We start from the raw sequence: 11,740 nt of genomic DNA on the forward strand, positions 1-11,740 counted from the left end.
CAGGTCGGTGGCAGCCGGTTATGACGTATGTACATGCGCAGCAGCAGCAGCAGCAGCTGAGCAGGATGCATGGTAGCAACTGTGTTGTTATTTGATGGGAGATCACACGGAAACTGGATTAGATCCGTCGTTTTATTCGGTGTTGTCGAGGGCTGTATGGAAATCTGGTGCAGTTATGCAACTAACCTGCAGGATATGCAAGTGTTGGTTGCATTTGCAGCCCCAATAAGGCTGCAGAGTTAGCATTGTGATAGCAAAGGAAACCTGCTTTGGAAACCTGCTTTGTGCACGCTAGTTTTTGCAGTTTTGCAGTTTCTCTGGGAATGCATCTCTCCAAGAAATGCTCCGTCTTCAAAGTGGTGCTGAGTGCTCTGATGATAGTGGCGCTCCTGCAGCTCATCTACCTCTCCTTCTTGTCCCAGTTTCACGGTAAGCAGCAGAGGTACAGGTTCTCGAAGCTCTTTGGAGGCTCTGGGGGCAAAAAAGATGGGCACCAAGAGAAGAACTCGAGGAAGGAGCGTCTGAGGTACTCCCTGTCCACTGGTGGGATCTTTGACAACAGTGGTCAGTACAGGGTGTACAAGAACTTGATCAAAAGTGACTTCACCACCAATCTGAAGCCAGGATCTGACTCCACCTCCAATGTCCTGGCTCTAGCCACACACACAACCATCAACAACCTGCATCACCTGGAGTCTCTTGTGGAAAGGTGGCACAACCCTCTCTCTGTGGCCATATTCGCACACGGGCAAGATGTCAAGTTTGCCACAGCTCTGGTGTACGCACTCAGCTTCTTCTGCCCTCAGATCCAGTCCTTGGTGGACTTCCACTTGGTCTGCCTCTCTGGGGAGATGGCCAGTTTCCCTGAGCAGGACCGTGAGCATTTCGCAGGGCTTGAGGACTGTGCGTCTGTGTTCTCCAGACTGGAGTCCCACAGGGATAAATACAAGAACTACGCCATCAGTGGGAACGTCTCCTACCCCAATAACCTTCTTCGCAACGTCGCCCGAGGTGGCACAGAGTCCTCCTACGTTTTGGTCATCGACATCGACATGATGCCGAGCGCTGACCTGCACCAGCAGTTCCTGGCCTTGATCGTGAGGCGTGAGCCGGTGATCGAGGAGGTGTTCGTGTTGCCCGCCTTCGAGATCCGCCACGCCCGGAAGATGCCCGCCAACAAGGCCGAGTTGGTGCAGCTCTACCAGGTCGGCGAGGTCAGGCCCTTTTACGAAGAGCTGTGTCCTCGCTGTCAGGCCCCCACCAACTACTCCCGGTGGGTCAACAGCCACGTTAGAGAGACAGGCACCCTGGAAGTCGCCTACACGCTCACCTGGGTGGACCCTTGGGAGCCTTTCTACATCGGGCCCCACACTGTGCCCCTCTACGATGAGAACTTCAAGCAATATGGCTTCAATCGTATCAGCCAGGTTTGCACAATTTCAACATTTGACTTTGGAAATCCCAGTTGATTAACAAAAAAAACATAACTCCATAGGTCTGTAAAAAGGTAGTAAGTGGACCAAGAGTTAAGATTTTCTTATCCAGTGCAGAATGAAGATGCAAAAGAAAAACATTTCTGTCAAATCTACTTTCTTTAGCAGAGATGAAACAACAACAGATGGTATTTTACCCCAAAATAAACAATCTTATTGTCTCTCCTTTCTCCAATGGCAATCCAAACATGAAAGGCAGAACCAATAAGTCAGTATTTCTTTAATTATTATTATCAAATCCCACAAAGAGACCAAAACCAACAAAGCATTGGAGCATCTGGTAATATTTTCTGACAATAAGGAAACAATAAGAACTAGAATTGTCATCATTCATCATTTTATCCTGTCAGAAATTTCTGTTAAATACAGTCTGAGTTGATTCATTATTCACTAGGGACCTCAAGAGATGTGAATGTAAATGGGTTCTATGGGTACCCACGAGTCTCCCCTTTACAGACATGCCCACTTTATGATAATCACATGCAGTTTTGGGGCAAGTCATAGTCAAGTCAGCACACTGACACACTGACAGCTGTTGTTGCCTGTTGGGCTGCAGTTTGCCATGTTATGATTTGAGCATATTTTTCATGCTAAATGCAGTACCTGTGAGGGTTTCTGGACAATATTTGTCATTGTTTTGTGTTGTTAATTGATTTCCAATAATAAATATATACATACATTTACATAAAGCAGCATATTTGCCAACTCCTATGTTGATGGAGAATTAAATACTTGGCAAATCTCCCTTTAAGGTACATTTTGAACTGATACTAAATTTGTGATTAATTTGCAATTAATTGCGATTAACTATGAAGAATAATGCGATTGAATGCAATTAAATATTTTAATCGATTGACAGCCCCATTTACTTCTAATCTTCTTGACTCAGAGAGGATTTTTCTTCTTCTGTATTACTTGTTTTGTCCAACCAACTGTTAAACAAACAAATATTCACACTTGAGAAGCTGCAACCAGTGAAATTTTGGTATTTCTGCTGTAAAAAACAACTGGATTAATGGGGCAATACGCACATTTTACACATGAAGGTCACTGTACTTGGCACAAAGAGTATTACTCAGCCTGTAAAAACTGTGATATCATGTCTGAGCGCTCTGAAGTCTGAGAAAATAACCTTAATCATATCATCAGGGTCATATTGGGCATATTTTTTGGCAGTAAGCCTGTGTTATAAAATGGGGGTGTGGAGTTCCAAAGACAAGGGCATTTACCAAGCAGGGAAGGTCTAATGACAGACGCTATTGAGTTGCATTGTGGGATGCTAAGATCCAGTGTTTTTGGAGTCAAAGTCAGGATATCTCGACCTCTGCTGCTTCGGTTTTGACCTCTCCCATGATGAATGCTGTCCATACCATTACGTCTCTTTGCCCTTCCTTCTACCCATCTTCCTCATGCCGTACTTCATCCTCCTCGTTTCCAGTCTGTCCTTCTAGTTGTCACCTTTCTTCTCACCTCCTCTGTCCTCTGCTTAACCCGTCTCGTCCGTCATTCTCACGTCCTCTCATCACTTCCCACTTCCATGTCTCCCTTCTCACCGCGTCTTTCTGTCTCCCCGCAGGCCTGCGAGCTTCACGTGGCCGGATTCAAGTTCTCGGTGCTGAGCTCAGCCTTCGTGGTGCACCGGGGCTTCAAGATCCAGGGGGAGTTCCACGCCAGGAAGGACGAGGAGAACAAACGCAACCGGGTTCTGTTTCGCAGCTTCAAAGAGGGCCTGAAAACCAAATACCCATCCTCCAACCGACGGTGCTGAAACGAGATGAGGGCTACACATCCTTCCTCTACAGTTTTCTTAATTTAAGCTTCCAGTCAGGCTATCTCTTCCCAACACGTCCTAGCTTTTCTTTTAATTTTTTTGTGATGGCGGCACAGCAGGAGTTTCATCTAATGCAACGCTCGGGTTTATTTCAAGTCCCTCTGAAAGTGAGCAGCAGGGATCTCTGGGGATCTCTGAGAAGTAAGAAATGATCACTCAAGACTGGAAAACTGGCTAGCAGCTTTTTTGAATCAAATGCATATCCAACATCTGGATGGTCATTTGATCGACATTAATGTTTAAAGCAAATGAGGTACATTTTCTATTTTAAAACATTTTTTGAGCTTGTCCAGATACAAAAATAGACACGGATGTGACTGCAAGCCAAAGCGTCTCTACATATTCACTCAGAGAGAGATCCTGTGAAACACAAAGTTAAAGGTTCGACACTTCATGACAGCTGATCAAAGATTGCCTCGTTCCTCAAAGTCCAACTGAAATCACATTTAGTCTGTCAAAAGCCACTAATAGTTGAGTTTTTTTATTAAAAAAATAAAGAAAAAAGGGTCTTTCTATCACAAAGATAGAACTGTGATGTTATCGCTACTACGATATGACTGGCTGCTGTACGAAAACAAGTTTTCCGTACACGTGGAAAATAAACTGACTGGTTAATGCAAATATAGGGGGCACAATCAGGAAAAGGGAGAATTACTGGTATATATTTTTTTGGTTTCATGATTGTGCCCCTTATATTTACCTCCGCCAAGGCCAAGGGTCTATATGCAATTCAATTTCAGTTGGACTTTAAATTTGGGTCAACAAAACTCTAGCCTGGTTCAAGACATTTTTATCAGATATTTTCAGCTATTCCATAATAATAATAACAATGAAGTGAAAGTCTGATTACCAGGTTAACTACAAACCCAGTTTTCCCACAAATGTATCACTATATTTTCAGTTTGAATGTCGTGTCAATCAATGATGTGGTCCGACCACTAGGTGGCAGCGGACACTTGTGTGAGTGTTAAGTGCAGTGTTGCAGTGAATATTTGAGCCTGAAGTGAGTGTTAAAACACTTACATCAGAACACAGGGATTACACAACAACATGCAGTGTTGTTTGGCGCTCAGGGGGGATGTAAATGTACGCCGCGCCACATCTGTCAGCACATTTCAGACGTTCTCATCGCAAACTGTCTGAAGAGATCACCCCACAGGTCATGAGGACAACAAAGCACTGGGAAACTTTACATAGAACATTGTACGACACAATGATTTCACCAACACTGTGGGAAACTACTGTATTATAACACGGAGGATCTGGCGCTGGGAGTCGGTTAGATTATTCTCTATATGATGTGGGCTACAGGTAGAAATACTGCACAATCAAAATGTTAACCACGAATAAATAAGCCTGTGTTATCGAAATGTTTATCTCAAATATCTCATATTATTCTGTAACTTACAGCACATATCATCATTAAACCTTGACTACCACTCTTCTTATATAAACAGCATATGTACTGTATGCATATACAAAACATGTTTGGTTACTTTTAAGTGTTAAGTTGTAATTTTGGAGAATACTTGTAGTGTTTTATGATATATTTATTGTGAAAATCTTTTTCCTTCAAATGGGATTAGTTGAACCATCTTTTTAAAAAATAACCCCAAGCAGGAAAACTGTAGCATGAACTTGTGTTTAGTGTGGAAAAAGTGATCATTTTTTGTTTTAGAACCACTATAAACTCATTTTAATTTGGTATTTTTTTGGAGTGAGATCAATTTAATCTTGTGTGATGATGTGATGTGATGTTTCATTTCTCATGTCTTTTCCTTACTTGAAATTTTCTTCTTTTTTTTGTATTTATTTTTTTCTTTTGTGTTCACAAAATACAATGCCTGATTTGTATTGTTGGGACTTCTATTAAACCTACTGGATGACTTTTATTAGACCCATAACTGTCACTTCATTGTACTTATAATTGCTATACAAGATACAGTCAGTTGAAGGGCTGCTCGATTATGGCAAAAATCATGATTATTTCGGTCAATATTGAAATCACGATTATTTAACACGATTACTCATTTACTTTGGAAACATCATGCATTTAAAAAGAAGATTTTGTAGCATGCATTTTAAAATTAAAGGGAGACACTGCAGGCAAAAACATTGTTTTTCATGACCTGGTCCATTTGAGATATGGGGCTATTTTGCTTCCATAACATGTCTTCTTTCAGGGTAGTGCAAAGAAAACATCCAAAATACACATTTAGGTGTTTATTTTACTACACGTGTCGGTAGATTTCTCCTAAATTCACCAAAAGTTAGCACTAGATAATACCTCATTTGCATATTGAAACATTTTAAACTTGTTGTACAAAAAAATAACTTTTCTAAACGAGAGCATCATTGCGAAACAGAATCGAGCGTAATAATTGGTATTTGTCGATTATCTTGTTTTCATAAACGTTGGAAGCCAAAAACGTAATTGAAATTTGATTAATTGCACAGCTCTAGTCAGTTGTTACAACTACTGAACAACGTCCTCAGTCATCAGATTCAATCGATTAACTTCACCGGAGGGATTCGTAATGACAAGTAATGTCAACAGTGTTTCTGGAAGTATCACTTAAATATTGGTGAAGAAGCGGAGGGCAGGTACAGAGCTTAATGTTAAGAAACATGATCTTAACAAACATATTACAGCAGATTTCACTCATTTGAACAAGTGAATATAGGGTAAAAAAAATCGTAACTAATAGATATCACCATGGACCTTCCCCAGTTGATTACTGACATTAAGACAATTATTTTTTGTATTACAAGTTTTATGAAAATGTATGTTTAAATATGCAAATGAGGCATTATCTTACTAAATAAGTGCTGATTTGCATAAATCCAGAACCGAAATCTGAACATTGGAAAAAGCCAGGTTCAAAATTCTTGTTTCATTTTGTTAACATATTAGAGTCAAAGATTTTTACAGAGGGGATTTCAGATGTCTCTTTATCAATCCATAAAAATTATAAAATGTCAACAGCCATAAAAAAATTTTTTTTTCGCAATGCTTTTTAGGAATAAATATTCTATAAATCAGGCTATGAATGATACATGAACAAACCCCTCTGTAAAAACCTTCAGAATATACAGTAGATAGAAATGAAACTGGAAGATTTGTTGAATATAAGTGCTACTGAAGTGGGGATTTCTGACTCAGAGTGAGAAAAAACAAATTTTGAAAAAGCGACCTTTAAAGATATGGTTCGTAAAATTTCATACATTTTGAAGACACCCCAGGTGAATATGGTAAATATGTTTAACTACTAGATATTACAATGAAACTTCCCCAGTTGATTACTTACATTAATATAATAATTTTTTGTTTTACAAGTTTTATGAAAATGTATGTTTAAAAATGCAAATGATGCATTACCTTATTAAAAATGTGCTAATTTGCATACATTTCCAGAGCAGAAATGTGAACATTGGATAAAGCCAGGTTCAAAAGTCTTGTTTAATTTTGTTGACATATTAGAGTCCAAGTTTTTTTTACAGACAAAATATCTATTTATCACTCCATAAATCAGAAAATACTGTCAACAGCCATAAAAAAAAAAAAATTTCTGCATGTTTTTTTAGTAATAAAATGTTCTATAAATGAGGCTACGAATGATGTATGAACAAACCCCTCTGTAAAAACCTTCAGAATATAGATAGGAATGAAACTGGAAAGTCTGTTGTATGTAAGTGCTGCTGAAGTGGAGATTTCTGGCTCAGAGTTTGAAGAAAATGGCCTTTAAAGATATGGATTGTAAGATTTCATACATTTTGGAAAAATGTTAACGAATAGATAGCACCATGAAACTTCCCTAGTTGATTACTTACACTAAGACAATTATTTTTTGTATTACAAGTTTTGTGAAATGTTATGTTTAAATATGCAAATGAGGCAGTATTTAATGGTAATTTTTGGTGAATTTAGGAGAAATCTACCGTCGCAAATAGACAAAGTAGTAAATAAACATCTAAATGTGTATTTTGGAGATTTTCTTTCCACTAGTCTGAAAGAAGACATATTATGGAAGCAACATTGCCCAAAATCTCAAAATTGACCAGTATTTGAAAAACTATGTTTTGGGGTGTCTCCCCTCAAATTGTGTCTGCAGGGATTTGTAGTTTTGTCTTTGCGATGGGTCATTCACAGCGAGACAAACTACAAGATATCAGTAGGAGTATCGTTCACCAAGCGCTTGACACAGTTGACATGAACCTGTGGTGTAACATGTCTTAAGATGGGGGTTTAAAGGCATCCCTGCTCCAATAGCGTGTGGTGGGTGATTACAGGGCGAGTCGCGCCAGCAGCATCCAATTAAAAGCTCCTATTTAGTAATTAAGATCTGAATTAAAGTGGACTTTAAGGAGTTCCAAGTAAGGCTCCTGTTTGATATGAATCACTTCCGTAATGGAGCCCAAACACCTACACCACCTGAATAACCAGCTAATATTTCTAAACGTTTTTAATTATTTAATATCTCTGTATGACAAAAGTTTTTAGAAAGTTGACGCAGAAAAATAAACAACATCTGTGTTTCGAGTAGCTTGCCCGATTGTTGATGGGAGGACAGGCCATCTGTTGGTAAAGTAGAGCACGTGTGACATTCGGCGCTTGACGACCGTCTGAGGCACTTCGGCATTTTGTGGCTAAGCCTGCATTACCGGGCTGGATAATGAGCCAGGCAAGCGAGGGCTGGTCGCACGCAACTTGGCTTTAGACGGGCTTTCATTGAGCACAACTAATCACCGCGTTCCACCTGATCAAGTTGTGTGGCGTCTGTAGTTATCTGGCACTTTTGCTTTCTGGTCAATTTATCACGCCTTCCTCTTCGAATATGCGCTCTTACTCCAACGTAAAAGCACGTACCGACCAATTTTTTTTTAACATTTTTAAGGAAGATTATTCTTATCAATGTTTTTTTTCCACACTCCTTCGAGTTACGACTTTTTCTTACAAGGTTTATGTAAAAATGCGTACATTCAAAACACAACTTACTCCTTAAATAAGCTGTTGGCATTCACACTACTCATGTTTCTTCTCCCCATCTCCCCCTCGTCCCGGGTGTTAATAATGTGGCAGAAGGTGCAGAAATGTTGGGTGGGGGGCGGCTTGTGTGGATCAGCAGAGGCAGGTTTGGTGAGGTAAAGTGGGGTTATATCGACAGCTTTGGGGAGTCGAGGCTTATCTGGGTCAGAGAGCTTTACGACATAAGCAATTAGGGCTGCCCTCTCTTGTGTACGCTAGCAGGAGGGAGGCCTCCCGCCATCTAGATTAGCCGCCCTGCTAAGGCCAGGAGAGCTCCGCGGCTTCTGGACGGTGGAGGGAACCAGCTGGAGGGCGAGATGAGCAGGCGGTGGTGGGGGGTCCTCAACGAGGGCAACGAGAGCAAGGGGTCAACATGCAGGCGTCGTGGACATACGGGCCCTTCTGGGTCAGTGAATGGGGAATGGGTGAGAGATGAGGAGTCAATGACCCATGGCGATGAAAGGAATTCGCAAAATGAAACGTGGGTACAAACAAATGGGTTGTTTGTCCAGCGTAGCATGTTTAACAGAAGAGAAAAAGGACTATAGAGGATGTTTATGCCACTCAGCTTAACATCAGTGATTTCTTCTAATGAGCCACTTGACTGGAAGGATTTGCGAAGTGATTAGGACACATGGTTTAGAGAAATGGTCCAAGAGGTCTTTCCACTTATTGAATGAATATGTTAACTGAAAATACTGACTTACAAATAGATTACAATTACATACTTGTGTATTTGCCACACTGTCCCTCACCCAAAAATACAAATATGGAGAAATTTAACAAAAAGTTCAGCCAATAATGCGTAGTTAAAAATCAACATTTTACTGCTGCTCCCTAAACTTTCCTGAAAGCAAGCCGGTTGGCAGGGTTATGAAAAACTTACTGCAACTAATGATTATTTTCATTGTCGATTAAGCTGTCCATTATTTTCTCGATTAGTTGTTTGGTCTATAAAATGTCATAAAATGGTGAAAAATGTCGATCAGTGTTTCCCAAAGCCCAAGATGACGTCCTCAAATGTCTTGTTTTGTCCACAACTCAAAGATATTCAGTTTACTCAGGAAAGAAATCAGATAATATTCACATTTAATAAGCTGGTATCAGAGAAATTTGACTTTTTTTTCTTTAAAAAAATCACACAAACTGATTTGATTATCAAAATAGTTGCCGATTGTTTGAATGGTTGTGAACTAATTGATTAATTGATTACTTGATTACTTGTCGCAGCTCTAGTCTTCATTATTTTTTGATTAATCAATAAATCTCTTTATTGAATGTCAGAAAACAGTGAAAAAAATGTCCGTCACAACTCCCTAGGTTCCAAGATTTCTCCGAACTGATTTATTGTCAAACCAACAATCCATAAATTTACGTCACTATTTTATATTTACTTTACTTTATTTTATGCCTTAGATACATATTTTATGAGCATTTTTTAAGGAACCTGAGACCAAAGATTTTCATTGCCAATCTAATTGACAAATGACAAATAAACAACCTTGAACCTTGAAAACCCAAACATGTTACAATATTACACTTTATAATGATATAAAACAGAGATACGTAGCAGCAAACAGTCTCATTTGAGAATAATGATTATGATTAAATTAATTATCTGTCACCGACTAATTGTTTCAGCATTATTAGTCGTTTTTATGCTCCATATATCTGGAACAAACTCTCACTTCTTTCAAATCAAGGCTGAAGACTTTTATGTTTGCTGCTGCTTTTTATTAAATCAAATAATTATTAATTTCTTACACTGCACTGTATTCTTGTATTTTACGCCAGACTTATTATGATTTAACTTGTTTTATTTTTTATTATTTATTCTCTTGGTTTTAAAAGTGGTTTACAGATTATGTATAACTTAAGTGTGTTATTATTATTATTATTATTATTATTATTATTATTCAGTGGGTTTTATTTTCCATCTCTTATTTTATCTTTTATAATGTGTTTCTTGATGCTTTTAATGTTTTATGTAAAGCACTTTGAATTGCTTTGTTGCGGAAATGTGCTACATAAATAAACTCCATCTTCTCTGTTCTTTTCATCTCAATAAAACAAGTTTTAAAGTTCGACAACTGTAGTTTCTTATTACTGAAACTGTGGGTTGAAGTTCCAGTTAAGAGCTGCAAGTAATGATTATGTTCACTATCGATCAATCAGTAAAAAACAAAATGCCTTTCACAATTTTAAATGTCTTGTTTTGTCCTGTAAATAGTCAAAAAATTCCAAAGATGTCAAATTTACAATGATATAAGAGAGAGTGGAGCAGCAAATACTCACATTTGAGAAGCTGGAACCACATACTGTTTGGCATTTAACTTGAAAAATGTATTTTTTAAAAATTAATTATATCTTTTATTGACACTTAGCAACAAACATACTTCCATGAAATGAGTCACAGACCCTGTATACATACATCACCCACCTATGTCTGTCTAAAGCGCCACATTTTAAGATTTGTTACACATAGAAAAAAACAAACATTGAAAATCTTGAACAAAATAGGGAGTGATCTTTTCGTTACAATCATAGATTTGCAAAAATAAAATCTGGCCTGTGGGGTGTTACATAGTTAACCAAGTTTTCCCAGCGTGACACAAATTATTCCTTGTTATGGTTAACCTATGCTGTTATAAATGTGTTTTAAATTTCATTATTGTTGACTTTTCGTAAAAAACTCTTATGTCCAACATTTTATTTTGGCTTATGTTTTTATTCTGTATTGTTTTTATCTTGATGTTTGCACTATTTTAACTTATGTAAAGCACTTTGTAACTATGTTTGGAAAGGTGCTATACAAATAAAGTGTATTATTATATTGTAATGTCCATTCATGAATCTAAAGTTGGGCTCTCCTGTGATAACCATCTCCTTGTAAGAGCCTTTTTACCAGCTACCAGCAATATATTTAATAAATGTTTGTCTCTTTTCAGACATTCTTGAGGCATAAGTCCAAAAAAATAACTCTCCAGGGGAACATGACATCTGAAAATATCTCGTCAGGCATTATGAATCCCTGAAATGTTGAATGACGGGACAATCCCAGAAAACATGGTAATGATGTGCATTTAGATTTCCACAATTTCTCAACATCTCAACCTCAATATTCTCCAATGCCCTCTTCTAGTAACACCTTTATAACCTCCCCTCTTCTCCTCCTCATACATGTGTTACATGTTAATTAGATGCATGTGAACACGGACACAGTCTTTCTTGATTGTAACCACGTCTCTGTCTGAGATGCAGCCATCCGTTTCACTTAAACAAGTGGAGGCTTAACCGCCATCAATGCCAGCTTTGGGAGAAGTTTACCTGTCTGCTTACGGGAGAAAAAAGCCTCTCAGGCAAAGGGCACGCATATCACTCTGCCTCTAA

At 38.5% G+C, this 11,740-nt stretch overlaps 1 protein-coding gene across 1 annotated transcript; it reads left to right on the top strand.

Annotated features, from left to right (window-relative positions):
* On the top strand, window positions 1-4,109 carry b4gat1 (beta-1,4-glucuronyltransferase 1). The gene is made up of 2 exons (XM_074623741.1): window positions 1-1,427; window positions 3,070-4,109. The coding sequence occupies exons 1-2, from the start codon at window positions 324-326 to the stop codon at window positions 3,259-3,261; spliced, it is 1,296 nt and encodes a 431-aa protein (XP_074479842.1). The 5' UTR covers window positions 1-323; the 3' UTR covers window positions 3,262-4,109.
* Window positions 4,110-11,740: the final 7,631 nt, after the last annotated feature.

This window comes from Sebastes fasciatus, chromosome 22, assembly GCF_043250625.1.
Source record: "Sebastes fasciatus isolate fSebFas1 chromosome 22, fSebFas1.pri, whole genome shotgun sequence".
NCBI classification, from domain to species: domain Eukaryota; kingdom Metazoa; phylum Chordata; class Actinopteri; order Perciformes; family Sebastidae; genus Sebastes; species Sebastes fasciatus.

What these genes read in the sequence shown, in the direction of transcription:
- b4gat1 (XM_074623741.1), top strand. Translation starts at nt 324, where the DNA reads ATGCATCTCTCCAAGAAATGCTCCGTCTTCAAAGTGGTGCTGAGTGCT. An exon ending in GCTTCAATCGTATCAGCCAG is followed by an intron (nt 1,428 to 3,069) that starts GTTTGCACAATT and finishes GTCTCCCCGCAG; the next exon opens with GCCTGCGAGCTTCACGTGGC.